Source organism: Strigops habroptila, chromosome 6 (genome assembly GCF_004027225.2).
Source record: "Strigops habroptila isolate Jane chromosome 6, bStrHab1.2.pri, whole genome shotgun sequence".
Lineage (NCBI taxonomy): Eukaryota > Metazoa > Chordata > Aves > Psittaciformes > Psittacidae > Strigops > Strigops habroptila.
The window spans coordinates 32,536,861-32,562,092 of NC_044282.2; the positions used below are offsets into that span (position 1 = coordinate 32,536,861).

The 25,232-nt window shown below is 43.3% G+C and overlaps 1 protein-coding gene across 2 annotated transcripts; it reads right to left on the reverse strand.

Moving 5' to 3' along the window:
* Window positions 1–18,433: 18,433 nt before the first annotated feature.
* SDHAF4 (succinate dehydrogenase complex assembly factor 4) lies at window positions 18,434–25,136 on the reverse strand. 2 transcript variants are annotated; one of them, XM_030490452.1, is made up of 3 exons: window positions 25,049–25,136; window positions 22,142–22,294; window positions 18,434–19,522 (listed from the first exon to the last, which is right to left on the reverse strand). In XM_030490452.1, exons 1-3 carry the CDS (start codon window positions 25,086–25,088, stop codon window positions 19,413–19,415), a joined length of 303 nt encoding a protein of 100 aa, XP_030346312.1. In that variant the 5' UTR covers window positions 25,089–25,136; the 3' UTR covers window positions 18,434–19,412. The 2 variants fall into 2 exon arrangements, with proteins under 2 accessions (XP_030346312.1, XP_030346313.1); XM_030490453.1 differs by lacking the exon at window positions 25,049–25,136 and adding an exon at window positions 24,882–24,956.
* Between the last annotated feature and the right edge of the window lie 96 nt (window positions 25,137–25,232).

Here is a 25,232-nt window from a genome sequence, read left to right on the forward strand (position 1 = left end):
ACCATCCCCAGAATGGCTATTACATGTTTGACAGCCCTACAGGGTCGCTGCTATTGGAAGTTTGATCCATGTGGGCTTGCCCCAGGAGTGGCACGAGTCGTGTTCTTACAGCTTGAGCACTCACTGCCTGGCCCATGAAGCAAACACTCCTAGTGTCACCCCTGAGATGGTTATAAAGTATAAAAGGAGCAAGATTTATAGGTGAGGCTGCGTTTTCAATGGCTGGTGGTTTCTGTACAGCAACTTGACTGGTGTAGAGAGATATTAGAGGTAGTAAATTTTTCTTCCAGTTTCTTAGTTTTTCCTTTACTTCTACATAGAGATTGAGCACCTGGTATTGGATGAATTATCGACATTATGGCATCCCTGATGATGCAGTCTAATTTCTGTAGGCGCTGAGCACTTGAAATACACTGAAATTGGAAAGCTGTGGTGTGCTTGCACGTCTGAAAATTACAACAGAAGTTCTTCAAACTAGAAGGGGATCTCCATCTTTTCTGAAGTGGTACCATTGAGGGACACCGCCGCACATGATGACGCTTCACCAACAATCTTGTTTTCTTGAGAGTTATTAGTAAATCCGCATTGTAATTGTAAATACAGATGAGTACCTGGGAAGTAACCATTAATTAAATAGATGGATACAAATGACTAAATACATTTCAATGAGCTTTGCTGTCAGTCTTGATTGTGTAAGCTCTGAAAAAAATTCCATGCTGTAGAGCTAATATGCACATATACAATTATGTTTTAAATTACTGCATGTATTTGGCCACTATTTTCTAGTGTGGATTACAGTGTGGGATAGTGTAGGTGTAGAATATAAGGAAATGGAAGCTCCATATGGTTCTGATGGAAGCATGGAAGAGATCTTAAAAATTAAATGCTTTGCACTTTCCAAGCTCACTGTGTATTTTCAGCTATTTAAGGCTATGTGTATGGGTGAGCCTGAGTCTTTTCATTTCAGTTTATCTCAGTCTAAGTTTGGGCTTTTTGAACAGAGAGACTGTTAGATGGAACTTTGTGAGTCATGCATTTAGCTCCCTCAGGGTCTGAGGAGAGGAATACCAGCCTTAGGTATCAGTAGTCCTTAATATCTAGCCAAGAAGAAGAGCAATAATCAGATGTAAAATCAGTTGAAAATAACAAATTTGAAAGATTAGGAAGAAATATGAAAAGAAAATACAAAGAGGTTCAGCTGAGCTCCTTTGTTATCACTGAATCAAGTGCTACTGTACAAAAAAATAGTCTTTGAAGCTTAAAAATGTTTTGTTGACTGGGTAAACGACAGGAGAGACACTAAAGCTGAGGACAGTTTTTGATCTTGGCTTCACATGGAACAAATCGTAATAGGAACTGTGATTCATGTAGCCTGTTTTTTCACCCCAGTGAAATCATGAACTTGCAGAGGGTGCAGGTTAAAGACTAGCTGATGAATTGCAAGCTTCAGACTGTGGCAGACAAAAGAGAATCTCTATATACATGGCTTTTGAGATGTTTTTTCCTCTGTAACAGTATGTGTTTCCTTCTCTTTTCTATGGTACTGTTCTGTGACCAGCAGGTCAAGGGAGGTGATTCTCCCCCTCTACTCCACTCTGGTGACATCCCACTTACAGTACTGCATTCAGTTCTGGGGCCCCCAACACAAGAAGGACATGGACCCTTTGGAGCGAGTCCAGAGGAGGCCACAAAGATGATCAGAGGACTGGAGCACCTCTCCTGTGGAGACAGACTGAGAGTTGGGCTTGTTCAGCCTGGAGAAGAGAAGGCTCTGGGGAGAGTTTAGAGCAGCTTCCAGTACCTAGAGGGGGCCTACAAGAAAGCTGGAGATGAACTTTTTACAAGGGCCTGTTGTGTCAGGACAAGGGGGAATGGCTTTAAACTGAAAGAGGGGAGATTTAGATTAGACATTAGGAAGAAGTTCTTCCCTGTGAGGGTGCTGAGGCGCTGGCACAGGGTGCCCAGAGAAGCTGTGTCTGCCCCATCCCTGGCAGTGTTCAAGGCGAAGTTGGACACGGACTTGGAGCAACCTGCTCTAGTGGAAGGTGTCCCTGTCCATGGCAGGGGGGTTGGAACTGGATGAGCATTAAGGTCCCTTCTAACTCAAACCATTCTGTGATTCTACAAAATACCAGTGTAAACAAATCAGTGTGTATCTTTTCTATGCCCCTTATGATGAGCAGCAATTGATAATTGCATATTAGATCTTACCTCTTTGAAAGTCTGCAGTGGTCCTGCCAATGCTACCTGGTTTTGCCCTAGAATCTTCCTCAGGGAAGTGGAAATGTTGGAGAAACATTTTCAATACTTTCATTTTACTTTTTCTCCTTTAAGATAATTTCATACTGGGGCAGGCTGAGGGGGTGGGTTGTAGCAAATCATACTGGCTTCTGAGTTTCTCTGAAGTCTAGAGATGCTGAAGAAGGATCATTCTACTTCAAAAGCTGGGTATTTTTAGCGAGCAGCAAGTCTTTTGTCAATAAAACAATGTCCATAGCACTCACAAGCTGAGCTCATATCTGCAGGAAAACATGTTTCGTCTCAGCCACTGGATACACAAAAAAATGAGAAAAGTGATTTGCTGTGAGAAAGAAAAAAAATAATCTTCAGCCCTACCGTGATCGATCACTTAAGGAGAAACATACTTGGATGTGCTCACAGGGCAGTGGATACATCTGGCAGCTGAAGAAGTCTTCTGGGCAGCTGCCTCTCGAATCATGAAGTCAGTGATGGTTACTGTGATGTTTTCCTTGTTTTGTGTACAAAGCGTGCAGTCACGCTGCACAGGAAGCGTGATGTCAGGAGAGTTTGAGCTCTGACTCCAAGAGTTTGCGGCTTTTGTAGAGCTGCATGGCCCTACACGGTGTGTGCAGGAGAGTGGGGTCTCTGCACAGGCATCTGACTGTCTGGGATTCCCTCCAGCTCCCTCATTTGCTTCACCTTTTTACTGCCTCACTTTAGGCTGACTCTGGAATTCCCTCCATCTCAGATCAGGTTTTCACAGAACAGGGAAGTTTTTGTGAAACCCCCTTGTAACAGCATTGCTTTTCAACAGCAGTTCTCCTCTCCATACAGAATCCGTGTTGGTGTTTTACCCCACAGCTGTTCCCTTTCCTTGTTGTGCTGCATGGCACTGTTTGCTCCTCACCTGGCATGCTGTCTTCTCTGACATGGGCCTAGAGAGATATGTAATAAAAAGAAAAATTAACATTGCAATGTCTGTGCTTGTATTACTGCAGCATCTTTGACATCAAAGTCCTGCTCAAAATACTAGTACAGTAAAGAACAGGGATTTTCCACAAGCAATACTATTTTGATTGTTTAAAAATAGACTTCTATCTCTAGAAACTATATTGAATTTTCTCTTTTATGGCTTAATGATTTGTTGTTATGACAGACTTAATCAATCTGATGAGTCCATGTTCAACATTCTGGCAAACACAAACAGCCCTGGAGTGTTTTCTTATTCCCCAAAGGCACATTGTTTCCATGTTTATTTCATTCTGATGTTTTATCTGGAAACCATATTTCTTTTTCTTGGAGAAAAGTGTACTGTTCCAAGTACATTGAAAGCCATGTGTTTAATTTACTGAATATAAAATGATCTTTTTATTTAGAAAGTGAAAGGAGAAGGTTATAGAACAAAAAATCCAGCTAGATAACAGGTGCAGAAGTTAGAGAGAGAAAAAGGGAAAGATTCATCATATAAAAATCACAGGGCAGATTTAAAGGCAGTTTGTAGTAATAAAGAAGACTGTTAGAGCCTCCAAGGCAAGTCCCGTGCCTCATTTCTAAAAATGATCTACGCAATGTCCATTTGTTTGACTGCACGATCAAGATCTATTTTCCATAACTCATTTCTTGCTTTCGAATCTTCATTTTGTGTTCTTTAACGTCACTTATCTGCCAGACTATTCTAGGGCCTCTGAAGTGCAGAGAGATGGTCTATTTTCAGGCTTTACTCCCATGCAGAGTTCCAGTATGTGCTGCAGGTCTTTGGGGGAGGGGTTTGTCTCCTGAAATATATGAAGCAAGTACTATAAAATACTGAATAGAAAAAAAAGCAGAGAGATTTTAGGCTAAAAGAAAAGAATGTAGATGTAAGTGTATCTATCTTCTATGTGACTCTGAGTCTACTAAACAGGACCATTCTTTAGCAAGCACTGCATCTTTTTTTCATTTCAGTACGTCGTTCTGTGAAGGCAGATGAAGTGTGTGGAGCAGCAGAACTCACCGTTTCTGTTCCTCACAAAGTGCAGGTCAGAGCCTATCACATGGAGTGGTTCCTACCTTTCCTATGGCAGGCAAGACAATAAAATTTGTTGTCACGCTGTAACAACTGCTGCTTCATCCTAACAGCTTTAGCGCATTGCTTAGACCCTGCTCATGTTTGTGGGTGCTGTGCAGAAAGGGCCTTTGTTAACTGGACCAGCTTCAGGAATGACCTGGGACATGCAGACTATTGAAATAACTTGTCAGTGCAACACTTGAATATTTGGCGTGTCAAGATAATTTAGACTCAAAGCTCTATTTAAATATTGTTGTGTTAATACAGCACAGTTAATAATAGCCTAGTGCTAGGCAGGACATAATTGCATGCTCTCTGGAGGGCAATTTGTAATGAGCAGTGTTGTCCTTACAACTTTGATGATTTGAGATCATCTCTGCAGCTTCAGTTTAAATGACACACCCAAGGCCAGCCATTATCTCTATGTATTCTATACATATAGTCTGATAGGACTCGGATTATAGTCTGGTAGGACTATCATGTGCTACCATTTAGTCTGATGGGAATTGTCTTTAATATCCATGCATAGAGTATTTGTGTCCATGACAGCTCTTTAGTGCCCGGTAAGACTTTTGGTGTTCACTTTATTATGAAGTACAAGTGGTCAGCCTTAGCAGAAGGCTCTTAACAAGTGAATTAACAATAGTTAAGATTAAAATAAAATGGGCATAAAATAATATATATTAGTATATAAATATAAAAGTATATAAATAATATATATTTTTAATAAATATATAACATATAATATACAAAAGCATATAAAATACTTTTAAGTGATGTCAATTAATATAGATTTATAGTTCTAACAAATCTGAGATCTTACCTAACTGCAAGAGTTCCTAAATTCTGATAATCATGCAGCCATGTAAACTGTCATCCTTTTGACACACTATTCAGTAGAAAGCCTAATTGGAGTGCTAAAATGTACTGCTGAACCCCTTCAACTCACTCAGGGGAAACTTACGATCATAGTATGACTTTTAACCACTGGAAAAAGGCAAAATAGAAATGGATTAAAATTGCATCTGCTGAAAAGTTGTTGTTGGACAGGTGTCTTTCTCTGCTATTTCCATGGGAGATGGTGTATCCCGGTTTGATTAGACTTGGATGTTAATAAATACTTAGTTTCATTTCTAGTTTGGGGCTATTTTCCATGAAATCTCACAAGATCAGCAGTGGGTTTTTCTGTCTTCCAGGGGATTCTGAAGTCCCCTGTAAGTCAAAACACTGCAAGCAATTCATAGCTTCCTCTGGTTTCAGCTGACTCCCGCTGCCCGTGCCTCAGATAATCAAGCAGCAAATGGCCCTGGGTGTCACACCAGTATTGAAATTTGTCCGTGTCAGTGTTACACAGGTTCCTTATATTCTCCATGACTTTCTTTCTTCGCATTCTAATAGTTAAAGACAAGGTTTCATGTCCTTTGAGTTGCAGTGTTCAGAGATATGACAGATTAACTAAGCTCTTTAAAATGGCTCCCTAATTTCAGGGTAGTTTGCTTGACATTGATGGTGTAATTAAAATTACAATTCTGAGCTTTTTCCTCTTTTTCATAGCATGCATTTCCATAACCTACTAGTATCATAGAAAATGAAAGAAAAAATGATTTCCTATGGCTTTCTTTTTTGACTGAAGATTAATTTACCTCACTTCTGCTCTCCACAATATTGTAAACAGGCAGATTTGTCGACACACGTAATGTGGGTTTTCTTGTACTTTCCTGTGATGTGTCTGGTGGTTGTACTCAGAGACAGCATTTTCGTCTGGATGAAATGGGTCTAAATCCAATACAGGCAGATCCAGGTCTGCTTTTGGCCAAGTCATTCCACCTCCAATGGCTTAGTTTCCCCATCTATAAGATGAAGATAACGTACTGGCCTCCTTTTAAAGTGTTGTCAGATTTACAGAGGTGAAGTGCTGCTAAAGAACACTTTATTATCAAGTTCTGCATCCTTGGAGCCTGGATTAAGGTGAAGGCATTTGCCTTGTGCGCATTTGTTCTTTCCGAAATACCTATCTGCTTTACATTTATTTTTAGAAGATGGCATGAATTTTGAGGTTCAAGGAAATGCTTCTTGCACTTGAGAGCAGCTGTCTCCCTTTGTTGACCCTTTATGGCATCAACCGGTCTCAGATACAGGAGTGTTTCTGGCATGACTCAATGACTCATCCTAGAATTGAAGCTCCCAAGAATCAGGAGAGCAGAATTGGAAGGTAAGTAGGTTTACCCACTTCTGATCCCATTTCTGGGTGAGACTAAAATACCCCATGTGACTTGGATTCCACATCTCCTAAGTTGAAGATTGGTCGTCTTGATGTACATAATTCACAAATCAGTTTGGGGGCATTAGAAAACAGCCTGACGCATATTTCCAGATTACTTTGTGAGAAGTACTGCAGGAGCCATCAGCATGAGAAATAGCAAGTGATTGACAGAAAAATGCTGCTGCTGCCTGATGACGTGTGAACAGTTTGGCCAGCTCAGGCAGGGGATCTACGGCAAGAGGCTTCCTGAGTCCCCAGCGTTCTGAGGCGAGTATCTGGGAGGAGGCTGCAGGACCCTGAGCTACAGCTACAGTCAGTCTGGAGCCAGCAATGTTTCATGATGCTTGAGAAGCTCTTGCCCTCAAAAAAGCAGGGTGAAAGCTGCAGAGCCTGCAGAGCTGGTCTCCAGCTGAGAGGTGCTCAGTCAGTGGGTGCTAATTGGGCTTGAAAATGCGTGCTGGGTTCTCTATGTGCCTTGCTTTAGCTGTGGGGCTTATATGCGTGGAGGTAGAGCCTTCTGGTTTAGTCCTAAAGCTACCATCTTTCATCTATGGTCAGAACCAAAAGGTCATATTGTTTGCTATGGGAAAGCACCTTGTTGGTCAACTAAAAATAGAGAACAATTTTTTTAAAGCATTTTTACTTTTATTAATACAAATGTGAATGAAGGAGAATATTTTAAAATGTATCAGATGAAATCTGCATGTGCTTTGCTATTAGGGAATGGTTGCTGTGAGGAGTCCTACTCTTTTTCTTTAGACTTTTGAAGGTAAACAACTTCCATAGGTGCGATTTGTTTAAACTATACTTTTATCATAAACACTATGAAAAAGTATTGGCTTTTATTAGAAAAGTGAAGAACTTGAGAGTCAATTGAAGTTAAGAAGAAATGGGATTTCTCCTCCTCCAACTAACCTGATTTTAATGTTAATGAAACCCTGACAAAAAAATCTCCAAGAAGGGTAAAAACTGAGAAATAATATTGAGTGTTACAGAAAAGAACTGTTTTTAAGTGGTTAAAAGAGCCTAAGGTGTTGCACAAGCACTGATGAGATTGCTCATTCCAAGTTTTATTTCGGTCACAGACAGACATACTTGTTCTGAGAAAGACACACAGGAACTGACAGAGTATCCACACACTGTAGACAGTCTGTGAATGTGACACCATGATTTAGTGTGTCAAAATCAGCGGTTCGGTTGATGTTTCCAAGAGGTCAATTGCCCGAGGGTGCTGTGTGTTTATTTTCACCTCAGTCTAACTTGTAGATGCAGCTTATCAGTCTTCTCCTCTTTCTCTCTCCTCTCATGTGGCCTTTAGTGGAACCCAGTTATGTAGCTTTAGCTGAGGCATGCTGTGTACTGTATGAAGCAGCCTGTAGATGCTGACTGCTGGGGAGTCTGAGAAACAAACTCTTTCCTTCACAAACGAGTTGATCTGCACCCTTCTGAACAGCATTACCTCAGAGTTTGTTCAGATGTCTCCACGTGCACAATCTCTTGTTGATGTTATGTGTCATCCTAGTCAGGATGCTTGTATTCATCATTGACTCTCGTCATGTATTTCAGCTTGCATTGTCTTGTATGTGCAGTGAAAACAATCCTATCGATCATTTTACTGTAAGGTTTTAGATCAATAATTTATCCAAAATTCTCTTGATACCTATTTCTTCTTTGAGGGAGAGGGCAAGCACATGTTAATGCAACAATGAACCCACAAGCAACAGTGTCAGCAGCCCGGGGAGCAGAATGGGACCTCAGCACTTAAGTCTTTGCTCTGCTGCCTTCTCAGGCTGCCCATAGTATCCATGCTTCTTTGCCTTTAAAAATAGCTAACAGTATTAACATCTGAACGCTTCTTTGGAGACATAAACTATGTGGATATATCACATTTGAGTTGATTCTTACTCAAGAAGTAAGCAAGGGGTATATGTACAGGTGTATTTCCAAAGAAAGTTTTAATTACTGCTGTCCTCTGCAGACCCTCATTCCTTACTCCAGGCAGTAACTGGCATTCCCCACCATCAGCCAACCTGAATAAATTCATTCACACAATCTTCATTGTTCTCGCACTCTTCTTGTTTTTCTTGTTCTTAAACACACTTCAGCCACAACTGACCTGGTTGAGTTCATATGACCCAGCCCTCGGAGCACTGCTGACCATTCATTAACTGAGAGAACACTGATTACTGAGTGTTAGGCTCTACGTATTTTCCAAATTCTTCCCATTGTTTGCTGGTGATGCAAAGGAAGTGTTTTATGCCAGTTCTGTGACCACTGCAGAGCAGCAGTACAGCCTGTAAGTAGAAGAGCAAACACCACAAGGTGCAGAAGCTGCACAAGCCACAGTTGGATAAGAAGAGTAGGGTATGGGCTATATTTGGCCAGGGATTGTCTTTTAATGTCAGGGATACAGCAGACTGTGCATACCTGGGGAGAAACCAAGAATGACGTAGTCGTCCAACCTCCAGTTTTGGCACATGCAACTAAAAGGCGGGATACAGATCATGGAAATAAGATGCTGTTCATATTAGAATTTCAGGTGGAAATAAAAGTAATTACATTACATATGAGTGGGATTGAATGTCATGTGAATACGCAAAAGTGAGGATTCACCTATGAATGTAAATTTTGAAAACAGAACTAAGCAAAAGACTGACATAATCAGAGATTTCTGCACTGAGAAGTAAAACTTCATCTGACAGCATTTCAAATTTTCTTCTGCCATTATTGTAAAAGTATAATCACAGAATCACAGAACGATTTGTGTTGGAAGGGACCTTAAAGCTCATCCAGTTCCAACCCCCCTGCCACAGGCAGGGACACCTTCCACTAGAGCAGGTTGCTCCAAGCCCCATCCAACCTGGCCTTGAACACTGCCAGGGGTGGGGCAGCCACAGCTTCCCTGGGCAACCTGTGCCGGTGCCTCAGCACCATCATAGTGAAAAATCTTTTCCTAATGTCTAATCTAAATCTCCCCTCTGTCAGTTTAAAGCCATTTCCTACATGTCCTTGTAAAAAGTCCCTCCCCAGACTTCTTGTAGTCCCCCTTTACATACTGGAGGCTGCTCTAAGGTCTCCACAGAGCCTTCTCTTCTCCAGGTTGAACAGGCCCAACTCTCTCAGCCTGTCTCCATAGGAGAGGTGCTCCAGCCCTCTGACCATCTCCATGGCCGTCCTCTGGACTCACTCCAAAAGGTCCATGTCCCACTTGCGTTGGAAGCCCCAGAGCTGAATGCAGAACACCAGGCGGGGTGTCACCAGAGAGGAGCAGAGGCAGAGAATGGTGCTGTTATTATATATAAGAAATACCCAATGTGCCTTCTTGTGGCTTCAGTTGAATATTTACAATAAGGAAAAAACCCAAACTCTTTATTCACACTGGGTCCAGTCTCACATACATTAAAGTCAGTAGAAACGTTACAGTTACTCAGGTCTCTGGTATCTCAAATATATTCTCTATATTACTTTCCTTAATGATGTTTATCTTTTTGTCTATGTTTTTCCACTCAGGAAACACTACAAGTCCTCTTGACTAATTAAAGCATTAGAAAATCAACGTAAGAAACGATTTCAAAGGAGAAGCTGATCGAATGCTCCTTAAATTGTTTCCAGAGGCAATTTATACTTTTGTATATTAGTTCTGTCTCTTGCCAATTTATTTTGTGTACCAGACATAGGACTGCTTGAGCAACACGGGGCCTGAAAGAAGTGTACTGAAAAACTATGTGTGCAAAATAGCTGAACTGTAAGACCATGGTAAGAGATAATGGAAGACTGAAACAGAAAATGATCCCACCACTGCTCTACAATGCCTGCTTTGGGGGGACCTCTGCCAAAGAGCTGGGAATACCTCTGTCAGGTGAAGGATACTGGCTGAGCTGGATTTGGGATATAGTTCCAGCAGATACTGTTCTGTTACAGTGTGGTGTATGCCATCAGGATTTTTCTCTCATGACCACAAAAACATGCACTGGCTAAACAACTCCTCAGCAGTGGGATGAGACATTAGTATTTGCCTTTTACACCAGTCTTGATCTGCCTGTAACTTTTTCACTTTTTAAAATGATATCAAATATTTCTAGACTACCAAACTGCAGAAGAAACACTATTAGCTGTAGTTTTACTACATAAAATATTTTATTATAATTGTTAGCTATTGAGCTTTGATACATTGTGAAATGGTTTCATGAAGTGCCAGCCTCCCACACAGGCATGAAATCTGCCAACACTTCTGTATTAGGTGTGTGTATATATATGTGAATAAGGATATGCAAATGTATGTAGATATTCATGTTCTAGAAATGGTTACAGTTTCAGTTTCAGCTCTGTGTGGGAGGCTGTTATTGAAAGAATTTCCTTCCATGGAGAGGAACAACATACACATTTTGTCTTGCCAAAGATGACCAGGGAGGAGAACTGCATGTCTGGGACTTGTCCAGGGTGCCAGAGATGCAGGAGTCCAGCCCGCCGCCTGTAGGGTAGGTGGGAGTGCTCAGGTAGTTCCAAGGACAACCTGGGCTTTGCAGCTTGCCTTCCCCTGGAGAGGACAACATGGGGGTGCTGCTAAGCAAGACTCAGTTATCCTGCACCCACGGAGGACAGCGGGAAAGCTCAGTGAGTCATCCTTTCTGCAGCTGCTTGGGTTTGCCTAGCCCGCAGCCAAGGAATGGGGGAAGAGAGCTGAAAGTCCTGGGAGTGAGCTGGTGGGAAAGGATGGTGTACTGGGGATTGGATGCAGCATGGAGGGGCCGGTGACATTTAGTGGTATGCTAGGTCATACTGTACACATTTGATCATTCACAGGGAACTAAGCTGTCTGGCTTCCCACAGAACTTGTTCTTGGTGTGTGCCACCACTGATGCTGTTCTTAGGGACAAGCACTCATCGCCACATGCTGCTGGTTCAAGGGCTTAGAACATTTCAGGCTAAAAGAGGTGCATGAGGAGGGACCTGCTGATGGACGTGCTTAGCGACCCCCTTGGTCAGCTGTGGGTTTCTGAACTGCAGGACTCCCTGCCAGAGCAGGATTGTAGGACTTCATACAACAGGGAAAAGGCTAGGGGAAACTCTCTATTAGATGTTACAGTGACCTTGCCATCCAGGAATGGAAGGAAGGACTCCAGAAACAGAGACCTGTTTGCTGGGGTTCGGAGTACAGCCCCTGCAGCAGTTCAGCCCAGGCCTGATGCCAGTTGAGGCAGGGATGCCTGCTCCTGCCTCCCTCCGCTCCTCTGCCCTCCATGCCTGCAGCCAGCACCTGCTGGCAAGGGTCAGGCCAGTCGCTGCTGGAAGTGCTTGTGGACTCTGCCCTGCACACACAGGGCAGGCAGCAGAGGCGCTCCCACAACACTCCATAGGTGAATGGTTGTGATCCCTTCCCCAGCATCCACTTCTCCTGCCCTGGCACAACAAACCTGCCTCTGGTGGCAACAATCAAAACATTTCTTTTCTCTTCAGCCCCAAAGTATATGAGGCTGTGGGGCAGCAATCAATGAGGCATTTTAAGATACAATGCAATATATAACAACTGGTTAGTAATACCCACACAGAGGGTTACCTCAGATAAGTACATGACATAGCACACTGCCCTAATGCTCTGGTCATCTCATTCTCCCCCCCCCTTATTTTCAATAATATTGGGAAATGAAAAGCACTGTTGTGCTTTCTGGCTTCCCACAAAGCACCGCAATCACTGTGTGAATCCTGCTCTGAGCATTCTGGTTGTCCTCCTTGCCCAGGGCTTGTGGAGCTCAGCAGCCACTGCAGTGTGGCGGGTATTATGCACAATTCACCACAAATGGCTTTACAGGAAGGACCATCTGGTCGTCAGCTGCCTAAATGCGCATTTGCCTGCCCCTGCTCCTGTTCAGTGTGTCATTCAGCCTCTCCCTGCCAGGTGCTCACCCACCAGAAGTCTTTCTGAGCAAGGGGACCAGAGGACGCGGCACTTCCGAAACAGCAGCAGCTACAGGCACCTCTTTGAGATCCCTGTTCTTAAGGAGGAATAAACCCCAGCTTATCTTCAAAATGGAGATGATGTGCAGGACCAGAAGGTAGCTACCTGGCTCAGAGAGTGACCTTGCGCTATTACGAGCAACTGCGTTGGTACTGGAATGAGAAGGTCAGGTCCAGTGTCTGAGGTGACATCACACACAGCAGCCACTGGCATCACTGATGATGTCACTTTGTTCTGGGAAGCCCATTTACTCAGAACTCTCTGCTATTTAAGAGATAGTTTTACTCACAGTGGTCATTCACAGGTGACCCTACAATGTACCTGTGCCGGCCAGGTCTGTTCTACCTTAACCATGGGATTTCTCTGCAAACTGAGCCATCAACCTGTAAAACGCACTCAAGTGACTTGTTTTGGGACTGCCCTTGTCCCAGCTTGTTTGGGACCTTCACTAATGCCCAGTGCAAGGAGACCTTAACATACGTTTGAGTTTATGTGTAAAACTTCTAGGGAGACTGGTGCTACTTCTCAGAGGCATCTCTCTTTCCCTCTTTGCATCCTTGACTTCCCACATGAGCTATGTTTTAACAGAATAAGGAACTTGTGTTTGAGAGTCAGATGCAACTGGAGGAGTTCCAGTCCATGGGGCTTATCTTTTTATTGGACTATCAACAAGATCTTCACATAGAAAATGCAAATTATCAGAAGATTTCCTTCAGAGAAAGGAGGGAGAGGGAGAAGCACCTGCAATGTGGGACTAATTTTATGAAGTATCCTGTTACTACTCCAGAAGAACTAAGGGTACCTATAAAGAAATGGCTTCAAGGATGGCAAAAATCAAAAGCAGGATTAAATGACACACAATTTCATAACAAACAGCTGTAGCTGTCATTACCAGGCAGAAAAAATGACATCACCATATAGAGGGAGGGTGAAGCAACAGGCCTGGCAGACCAAACGCTCACCTGTCATTATACTGCAGTCCTATCACAAGGAAAACATCTGCAAAAAACCCCTGTCTGAAGATCACAGACACACTGTAGAACTTGCAAGTGAAAGCCCTGAGGTAAAAAATAGGCTAAAAGCAGGATGTTCCCTAAGCCAAGCAACATTTGCTCAGGTATGTTCTAAGTGATGGTAAATTTTTCCCCAGCTTTCAAACTGGAAACACACCACCCTTTGTTCTTCAACCTCTCATGAGGAAGTCACACAGACCAAGGCTTTGCTGAGCAAATACGTATTTTTTCCTAGTCTGCCAGTTTTATCTTGATCTTGGCTCTGTCTTTCGGCAGCACAGAGGATGAAGACAGCTAAGTTTTTAGGTTGACACACTTCACGCCTTCCTTATTAGGGGAAAAAACTCCACCAATTCCTAGGTTTGAGATACTTGCTGTCACCCGGTATAATTATATCCAGTGTTATCCTCCTGGCTGTATCATGCTGTAGAATTTGTTTGGGAGGTAGAACGGCAGAAGGAATTTAAAGTCCCTGCTTCAGGCTGCTTCCTCTTGTTTCAAGGGAAGTGAACTCGCTTTTACAAGGTGCCCAAGAGCTCGCCCTGAGTGTCCCCTTCCCTGCCAGCAGTGCTGGGGATGGGCACGGGCAGCAGCAGAACTGCAGGTCCTGCTGCCTCAGTGCAGCCCTCCCTTGCAGAAGGCAGTGAGCAGCTCACACCTCGGAGTCACCAACACCCCGCTTTCTCTGCTGTCCCCACCACAAAGCTGACAGCTCTCCAGTGGCATCCTGCTTAGGACAGCTGTTTGGGCAGCCTCTGAAGTTAATGGAGGGGATGCACTTAAAGCTTCCTCCCATTCACCATCTGTAATGAAGAATTCATCTCCCTGTGCTAAGATGGACTACTTTGTAGAGGCTCCACTGCAACTAATTACGAGGCAAGCACAGATGGCTACATAAGTCACTTCGGTTTAAAACAGCTGATTAGGAGAGAGTCCCGGTATAAATAAGAGCTCAGTATCTGGCTTCTAGAATTAACCTGAACAACAGTTCACAGCTCACCTAATTCTGCCAGAGACTAACATTCGAAATTTATAATGGTGTTTTGATGGCCAATGTATGTCAGTTTATTATAAATTTATTTGTTAAGTATGGACCTTAAAGAAATTCTTTGAACACTCTCATCCTAAAAATGGCAACATTAAAATATATGATATTTTACAGGCCCGAGACTACAGCTGACTGGGAGATTTAATGCCTGGAAAATGATGCCAAAGTCTTACTGCTCTAAGCTTTAATTGGCATTTCGGATATTCTCTGAAGGGAAAAAAAGTCTGTCGCGCAGTAGGAAAATGCACAGAGATGCTGAATATTTCTGAAGAAAATGCATATGGTCAAAGTTACTCATCAGCTTGGTTTCCAGAGGGTGGGAGGCCAATATCCTCACTGCCCCATGACTTCGGAAGCCAGTGAGTAATTTCAACCTGTTCTGAAAGGGTGTCAAGGAGAGAGGAGTTTCCAAGGTAATTAAGTTCAGGCAAGCTCTGTGAAGATCAGTGGCTGGGAACGAGGAACAAGTAATGCCCCAGGCAGGGAAAGATGGGCAGAAAGATGCTCCATCTCCTGCCTGGTGGGGACAATGTCAATCAACAGGAGAACACGGAGGAAGACACTGGAGCTACAGGAGGTATAGGACATTCACAAGCAACAAGACTTCGTTAGTACTGCTCTTCACAGCACTTGTTCTAAAGAGAGCTCTTTTCTCAGGATTTGCCAAAACCTGATTTTATAATGATGACTGAATTTCTACTGTGCCACCCTTCCTGCAGGAAAAGTCCTTGGGAAGATTACAAACAGCTACCCTCTACCAAAACGTGAGAGCTGCCATACCCACGTTACAATGTAGACTGCACATCTCAGCTGGTCTGACACGAAACACCAACCACCAGATACACAGAGGTATTGTCATTCTGCATTTTACAACAGCACGAAACCAGCCATAAGCTCTGATGGTTTTGATCACCATCAGCACACAGAAACACACCTCAGACCATTTCCTTACACTTTGATATGTTTGATGCAATGTTAGTGACAAATGAACAAGGACAAAACCCACAGGACTTCCAAATCCTCCTCTCTTATGAATGAATACAGTTTCGCTATTTTCCTGCCACTACAGAACAAATTGTTGGGTCCTTTTTAAATGCCTATACCAAACCAAGTGTCATAACAAGACATGTAACAGCCATCACTACAGATCGCTCAAATCTGTGATCATTTCTTGCAGTCAAGAAAAAGCTGCTTCTGGAAAAGCAGTGAAGTTTTATAACAACATTCTCCAGTTCTTTACAAACATCTGCTGCCATAAAGGGTAATTTTACTGATTCACTAGACAATAAACCCTGCGCTATAACTTAGTAAAATCAGCACTGAAATATGTACTTTCCAAACAAGGCAATATAAAGCAAACATTAACTGTAGAGTGCAACTTTATGTATTTTGTAATAAGGTAATCACAGAGCAATTCCTTCAAACAATAAAGGCATTGTCATTTAAATAATGTGCCAGATGTATCTATGCAAACTAGCAGAAACAAGTTAAACTTCAAAAGAGAAAACCTCCTGCAGAAATGCAGCTTTTGGTAAAGAAACCAGAAGGGAGCAGCAAAAGCATCCTCCAGTACTCTCAGAATCTGCTCATACCGGCAGAACAATTTTCCTTTGTCTCCCAGAAATTTAACAGCAAGCGGATACAAGCCCTGCTGCTTTGCGCTGTTTATACTAACAAAAAGAGCTACAAAAATAGATTCAATCAGTGTTTATGATAAAAACATACCTGTGGCCAATCTAATGGCTAATGCCATGAGACACTGCCTTACCCTAATGCTGTGTCCCAATGAATCGCTAACGTTAATCATCTGGGAAGAGCAGGAAGGCAGCACTTAAACATGCTGGAGTGCTTTCCCAATGGCAGACACTGCAGAGACAACCGTTTATGCCCTATGTAAAATATCCTTGTATTGGCTGTTGCATTCAAACCTTCAAACCATGACTGCCTTTGACAAGCAGCACAAGTGATTTTGCGGGATGTTATTTTAGACTTAATCATGACCAGAGCCTAGGGCTGCTCTGTTTGGCAATGCCGGACTGGCAGAGCGCACAGAAAGGCCCCCTAGCTTCCCCTCTTTGGCGGTTACATGTTGTTTTGCCCAAAAGCTCAGTTCCTTATCTCTTCCTGACACATTCCCTAAACAAATGAAACAAATACTTGGTGGTTACTGGCACTGGTCAGGGAGGAGGGCCTGAAGCTCTTCAAGACTGAAGCAGTATCCTCCATTTCCTGAGCGCTGACTCCTTGACAGCTGTTCACACCACCGGTTAGCAAGAGCCGCCTGATTCTGAGAAAGGAAGCAAGACCCCTGCTCATGCGAGGCACTCTTGCTGGTATGGACAGCGCTCTCAGAAGTAACTTCCAAATCCCAGGTGCTCCTCAGATGGGAGCATGGGCTGGGAGTGCCGAGGGGCAGGAATGGCAGCCTGTGGCTCTGACAGTGGCAGGCATCCTCTGCAGATACGCGGGGGCCTCAGCAGCGCTCAGGTCTTCCCTTAATCACAAAGCAGGTGGAGATGGGAGGGAACTAACACGAACATAAGGAAAGCATGGAAAAAATGAGGCTGGTCCTTTATGTGCTCATTCAAACAGGTGCCATTCTGCAGCTGCTGTTCATGCTGAAGGAAGCAACTAGAATTGAAAACCAGGAATGCCAGGAAGTTGAGGTAAGTAAATGTTCATGGAGTGTGTGCTTGGAAGGGAAGAACCTGGTAAGAACTCATGCAACCATCCATAGACGAGGAGAGTAAGATTCAGAATTCAAAAATACAATAGCTGTGGTAGCGTTACTGCCTCTTCCCCAGTGAAGATGTTCTGCCTGTTAATAATGATGCAGAAAAGGCAGAAGTTTCCAATTAAGATTTCTGCTTCCTGTTTGAAAACATGGCACATCGTGTGATGAAGCATTTTCCAGCCCACTAGCAAGTGAAGAGGCAAAGTATTACTAGAAGTATTTTAATGAACTGCATATATTAAGGTTTAAGAACAGCTGACCCAGCACATATTAAGATAATTGAAAATGTCAACAGATTTTGGGAAACGATAACTAAAAGGCTTTGGTAGGAAAACAGACCAATTTTCCAATATCCAAAGCATGCTGCAGAATTTAAACTTGTAGAAGACTAAAGGTTCAAAATGTAATCACCACCACTTACCATCTCGTATGAAAAACAGGCTTTAGTAAACCTCAGTTTGCTCTTCAGCAAGGTACTTGGTTAAAAAGCCTTACTGAACAGTCTTGATAGTTTTGTAGGGCATCGCTGCAGTGAGACAAACATCTTGACTCGTAACTAGGAAGATACTATGTCAATAAAACACACATCAGGTATACAAACAAGGTAGATTTCAGTGGGGAGCTCCCCCACTGGCTGCAAGTTAAGTGAGTTCTAGGGAGTTTGTACACATTTGTGATAGGACTAATACAGCTTAATGCTCCAATAAAATAATGCAAAAGGCAAAGCAGAACAAAGCCATGCCTGCCTACACACAGCCAGAGCAACGCGGAACAGCAGACGCCATGAAGTAAAGCTGTCTTTCAATGCAGATACAACTTGCTTGGGCACAGCAAAAGGCAAAAATATCCATATAGAAAAAAGAAATGTGGGTCATAGAAAGGCAGATGGTCTCGGGCTCTCCAGGAAACGTATTCAGCTTTAATGCCCACTGCAGTACTGTGGCAAAACCAGCTAATAGGAACTGTGAATATATCAGCTGGAGCATGTAGAGTAAAAGAGAAGAGGTTGAAAAATCTGCAAAACACTAGGAAGGAAAGACAAAGGGATGAAAAAAACATCTACAGCTGAAGACTGGAGAAGATCCATTTGTTTAGGCTATCAAAAAGAACTTGCACAGAAACATATCGGGCGTATGTTCACACATTTTAATAATGACAGCTTGATCATATTAGTAAGTACCCACGCAAGTGGGAGATTTGCACTCTGCTACAGTACTTTCAACTGGGCAAAGTCTTGATTTAAGAACTGATCTCAGACTGACTGAAAGATACCTAGTTCAATGCCAGGTAACTTAGTTTTAAGACCTGCGATATGAGATCTTCTAATGTGTTCAGTCCCCTTTGACCAGGTGGTGTCAGAAAGCAACGGTATCCTTCCCCGAGCAGTATTTAGCTAGTTTTCAAACTGGCATCTCCATTCATCAAGAAAAAGATACTGCAAATAGCACTGGCAAATAGTCACTGTACTCTGAACCAGCACAGAGCACCCCTGCACTACTCGACATCGCAAGTTGATCCTCTCAGAATTAAGCCTCCGTTTCCATCCTGCCATTCACAGCCGTCAGTCAGATGAGGTAAAACTGAGTTTCCATCCCCTCTCCACCAACAAGAGGAACCCCAACTTGTTCTCAGAGACAGAGGGGACGGTTCTTGGCTAAGGGCACTTTTACCAATGAACCACTGTGCAAAAGGCTGAGACCAGCCAAGTTCTGATCTCCTCGGAGGTGGCTGTACTTCTGATAAACAGCATCTAAGGTCATGAAGTGCAAAACTCTGCCAGCACTTTTGAGACATTACATAAATGTTGAAATACATAAAGAAATCCAAGCCCTTACACATCTTAGTACGCTCCTGACTACCAATTTCACATCACTATTTACACCTGCATAGTGTAAATAAATAGCATTAAAGATCAGGTGTACGTTGAGCAAATAACAGCTCCGAGAGTTGAGCTGCACCATCATGTTTATTTACATAACACCTCTCAGAAAATTCATCACAAGCATGACAGAAACAAGCAGCTTCACCACAAACCCAGGTGAGATTTTCTGTACATTATATTTTTCAACAAATAGAAATGTTTTATTAGCTATACAGACATATTTGTACATTAAAAATCTATACAACGTCCTTTTCGCTCCCAGTCTCCAAAACGTGTAGGTTCAGGGCCTTTCGGTCCACCCCTCTCTTTTGTAACAGGATTGATTCCATCAGGGAATTCTAAAACGACAGGGGAAGTTCGTTAAAACACCCGTAACATTGACAAATATAAAATGTCACCACCTACGATGTCTGCCTCTTGGTTTCATTTTCAAGTATAAAATCAATTCTCTTGTTTTTAAAGGCAATCCTGAGTTAAACATTTCCAAGTCACACAGAAGTAATGTCAGAGAGTTTTTTGACTCCAGTCAGCAACACATGTGATCATACTCAGCTATGCAAATAAAAAGCAATTTGTTGTCCAAAGGCACTGAAGCACCACAGTTTCGTATGAATTCCTAGACAGAACTCATGCCATTCAGGTACGCTGCACCTATGTTCACTACATCCAAACACCAGCTCACCTTCTGTGTTTGTTTAGGTCCCTAATTTTAAGCACTCTGTTTTTTTAGTTTGAATTTTAGTCAAGATTTTATTATTATTGTCTCTAAAGCACCATATTTTCATGGTTGTTGATTTGTTCATCACCACCAGACTAGACACCACTTTCACAGGAGGCACTATGAAATCCCAAATGGCTAAAATTAGACTTTTTACCTACTAAAACGCAGCTTAAGCTCCTTAAGTTCCTGTGATGCCCGTTCAGGACAGAATGACTCTTCGTAAGTGGGGTATGAATGGGGCTCTTGCATCTCTCTGGTAAGCAACATGCTAAACTTGCACATGAGCAGTGCTGCTTCTATTCCCAGTACCCTCCTAGCTCATGCCACCTACAGTCAACATCCTTATGCTACTCAGTGCTCCCTTACTCAGGGCTGTCTCTTGAGAGTAGTAAACTCAGGCCACTCGTGCTGCACAATGGCCATCCCACACGTTCTGGCACAGCACCATCCAAGGCTGAGTGTTTTCTCATCCTGCATTAGCCAGCGGGGCTCCCCAAAGCTTCTGCCCCATTGATTCTCCAGAGCCTCCCGTACACATGCATAACTTGGGACTCCCTCAGCTGTATCCCTAAGCCAGCCCTGGTGGGCAACACAAGTAATGAGGAGCAGGGTTGAAAATGAGAAAAAACAGCAGAAATCCTGGAGAGCAGAGAAAAAAGACAGTGCTGGAGGAAGACTCATGTAGCTACAGGCTGTACAGAAGGATATACTGAGATGCGTGTTTAAAAATTCATGTGGACCAGGATAGGAAATGTCAGTGTGTGAGCTCCTCTGGCAGTACAAGGAGTGCAAATGCATCCGATATTATTTTGTAGATGTCATCATCCCGATATGCAAGCACTACTGATGCGCTGACAGCAGATGCAAAAGCCCGAAACATTTCTCCATGATAGCTGCACAGCACTGGGAATTCAAATCACCAGCTGAAACTCTTACACTTTTTCCTAATAACACAACGGGAAGTCACTTTAACAAACCCATCACTGGCATTACATGTGAAAAATATACAGGTAGAACTAAATTTAAAGCCAAAAGAAACCTTGAGTCTTGTCCTAAATCTAGAACAAAGCAAAAAGCAACATACAATGATTATGCATTTGTTTTAAACGAAGCGGTGGTGACATTTATTTTCTTGGGAATAAAAGGACAAGAATTAAATAGCTGCTTGCATAGTAACTCCAACTCTGAGTCAGTTCTGTAGTGAGTCACAATCTGAAATTGCAACTATTTTGGAGATGATACTATAATTTTTCAGTCATTTTGTCATCTGGATGTTCACAGTAATCTACTGATGTATTAAAAAAACTTGTCCTAGAGGCTCGAAATAGATAAATGTGTTATCACTACTGGCAAACAGCATCAGTGCATCACACTGTGGTGAATAAGACAAAGCATGACAGCACTTTTAGTTAAGGTGTATTGGGTCAGGGTTAACCCAACAAATATGGGAATATGGCTAATTAAAAACAAGGAAGAAAGAGATTCTTTCTCCTGTCTGATAAAAACAGAGTATGTCTCTAGTGACTTCAGCAGCGATGTATGTGTACTTCAATCTTGTCAGGTTCTCCAAGTGCAGCCCCACTAAGGTCACTGGAACACAACACAGAGCAGCAGTTCATTAGGTCTCCCCTGACGCTCTTGGTGGCTCTGTCAACTCAGTATCTGTTGTTGCTTTCCAAAACACTACCTGCAAAACACTACCTAGGAGAATGGCTGTCCATGAAATACAGCATGAATCAGAAATCTTTTGTGGACTAAGAAACAGAACAGGCTTTTTGGATAATAAAAAGTAGCTGGTGCCCTCATCAGTCTACCACCACCATTTACAGCTGCACTGTAACAGACCAATAGCAGCTACATTTCTTGGAATCATGCGATGGTTCATGGTGGAAAGCACCTTTGGCAGATGTCTGGCCCCAGCCCTGCTCAAGGCAAGGCTGATAATAGGTCAGGGCATCCAGGCAAATTTGAGTAGCAACAAGAGGAGAGCGATCACAGTTTCTCTGGGTGGCTTGTCACAGTGTTCCACCACCCTTGTTCTGAAGACTTTTTCCCTTATACACCATTTGCTGCAGCTTGTCCCCACTGCCCTGTCTCTTTTTTTCAGAGCCATTAAGCTTAGCAAGTGAATATGAAGCGTGCTGCATGCCCATCCCTCTCCTTAAACCAACATCAGCACTGCACCTCAGGTCCTGCCTTTAAAACATGCCTTGCAGTTTTGTAAAACGTGACTTACTTTCCAGGGGTTCCTTCTCTACACTGAACTCCTCCGGCTCATCAAATCGACCCACTGGTAACCTCGGTTTCCTGAGTGGCTGCTTAGCAGGTTCAGATCTTCCTCCTGTCTTACAGCTGGTGCTCCTCCGAGAGCTGCACAGCAGTGATGACTCTACCAAACAAAAGGACACGTGTAGCATCAGTGTGAGGGTTTCATGCTGTTCAGAGCACCTTTGAAAAACTGTCACTTCAGAAACCAGGGAGCGGAGGGGAGGAAAACAAACTCCAAATATTAGTCTGACATTCAACTCACAAACACCTAAGCAATTGGCACCGATAATTATTTTTGGCCCTAGCAACATATGCAGGCAAAACTGTGTTAGTTGTATAACTCAGTTCACATAAACAGTGTATTTTAAACTGCTTGAACTTATCTTCACTGTTATCTACTTGTATTTTAGACTCTAAATAGTAATTATGCTAGCATAGACCAGTACATTCTGTTTTCCTGGAGAAGTCCTAACCTCCCCCAAGAAACCTGCCAATTTCCAGGTCTTGGCTCATTTCCAGCAGCTCTGGAGTCATAAGAAGCTTCTGCTTTCCCAAAAGAAAATTTCAAAAAATAAAAACGTTGTTCCCTTAGTCAGAGGCTTTCCAGAATGCTGGTAGAGAATAGCTGGGCTTCCCTTATGATGGTAAAACAGTTGGCAGCCAAAAGCAGGACAGACTTCCAGCACATTTAAGTTCAATTATATAACCGCATGCAAATGCTTTAATTAAAGGCATAAACATTTTTCCTTTAAAGCCCTACTTTTTTAACACAAATGTAGGAGAAAGCCTATTAGTATCCATACCTAAAGTTCTCTCAAGTAGTATAAAAATGGAGGTGCACAAATATCGCAAGTCATAAATCATGTAACAGTTTGGGTTAGAAGGGACCTTAGAGATCATCTAGTTCCAACGCCATTGCCATGGGCAGGGACACCTTCCACTAGACCACACTGCTCAAAGTTCCATCCAACCTGGCCTTGAACACTGCCAGGGATGGGGCTGCCACAGCTTCTCTGGGCAACCTGTGCCAGTGTCCCACTATCCTCATAATAATGTAATTCCGATATAATTCAAGAAATAATTCAGGAGTCATAAACAAGTCAACACGTACTTGCAAAGATCACTCAAAATGACTGCTATTTCTGCATTTGGTTAAAAAGCCAAATGTCCACAGTGAGCATAAACTACTCTCTGAAAATACTTCAGCTATGGAGACGTGCCTAACGGAGCTCTGACTTTTTTTAAGAAGGAAGACTCAAACAGAAATGCTCCCTGTACCAGCCTGAGTGCAAAGTACTTGCACAAACTATTATTCTACCTTGCTGAAGAGATCGTATCAGGAAACCTTCTTACGCAGCGTGGCTCTGACTCACCTATACACACACACCCACCAACAATCCACTTGTATTCCCAGGATCAGCATATTCATTCATCTTAAGATACCACAGCCTTAAGGTTAAACCCTACAGTCACATAAACAGTGTTATGCTGCCAACTGTTGCCAATTCCCCAAAGGAGTAATTTTTTTCTTGCCTTAAGCGTGACATAAGGGACTATCAACAGTGAGGAATCTAATGCTTCCACAAACATAGGATCTTTCTACTCCTGCCAAGCATCTTGTCATTCTTCAGCAAGCTGGAAGAGCAGCTAGCTACAAAATTAAACTATAGCTGATATTCTAGCCCAGGTTCAAATAAAAGTCAGATTAAGGTACTGATATGAAACTGATTATCTCAGTCAGCAGAGAAGCAGCAAAATCCCTCTTCCTATTTGTAATGCCTGATATTGTTGACCAAAATAATTCTTCTTGACACAGAAGTGACAGAAGTTCAACATTAAGTACCTCTGAAAAAGATGAGGTAAACAATCAACTTCATCAGTAAACCACATTCTACAAGCAGATCTTTGACTCCTTCATCCTTTATGGACTACCACAAAGCCACCCAATTTATTAATTATATACCTGAATTTGAAAAAAAGTTGAAAATCGTGAGTCTTTAAAGTTGCTGCACAACCAACACCTGCGATACCCAGTTTTTCCAAGTGGTCTTCAGACCATGATTCATCAGAACAAAGCCATTCCTGCGGCAGGAGCTGGGCACTCAGCGGATGCTCGGGGGGAGGAGAGGAGCAACAGCCAAATCCTACCACGAACGTGATGCCCAAATAGAGCCTATAGAGCTATCTAAAATGCACCCCCAACTATTCTATTAACATATACTGTACTGGTCTGTTCCAGGAATACTCTATTAATAGCATCACAGAAATCTCAACTTTTGATGGAGAAGTGGCCTGACCTGCAGCCCTCTGGAGCAGCCTAAGCTGAGTGTGCGTGTGGGACACACACCATCACACAGGCTATTTTATATGCCCTCCAACCTAAGTTTCTCCATGTACAAATCACCTAAATTTCCTCACATAAAGGACACAGACCAACTTCCAAAGCCACTATTAGTTCCCTCCAGCTATTCCACAAATATTAAACCACGCGTTAATATTTTACTAGCGTCTGAAAGTTCCTAGCAATCATACAGGAAGAAAACCTTCAGAACAGACAGTGGAGGCAGCAGCAGATCTGCGATACAGGGGGGAATATTAGTATCTGGAAGGAACAAAAACCCCCACCCCCAAACAGGAATCCTGTAGCACAATGAGAGCGGGAGAGAGCTGGGGGCTGCAGAAGCAGGGGTCGGACACGTCCCCCTCACCCGCCGCCATCTTAGGCACCCTTCAGCAGCCCCAGCGCCGCCAGTCGCGGCCGGTCACCACCCCACTCCCGCTCACTCCTAACTCCCTGCGTGAGGAAGGGCAGGAGGGGCTGGGGAGCCCCTCCACGGCAAAGCCCGGCCCCTCCCGCCCTCCGCCCGCCTCTTACTCGCTGCCCCGGGCAGGCCGCGCAGCACCTGCAGCGCCATGGCCCCGCCGACACGAGACGCGGGAGGAGGGGAGAGACATGGCGCAGGCGCGACGCGCATGCGGGAGCAGGGGGCGGGAGAGGCGATTGAGGGGCTGGCGGCGGCTGCGGCGGGCAGAGCGCGTTCCGCCAGCCTGGGAAGCAG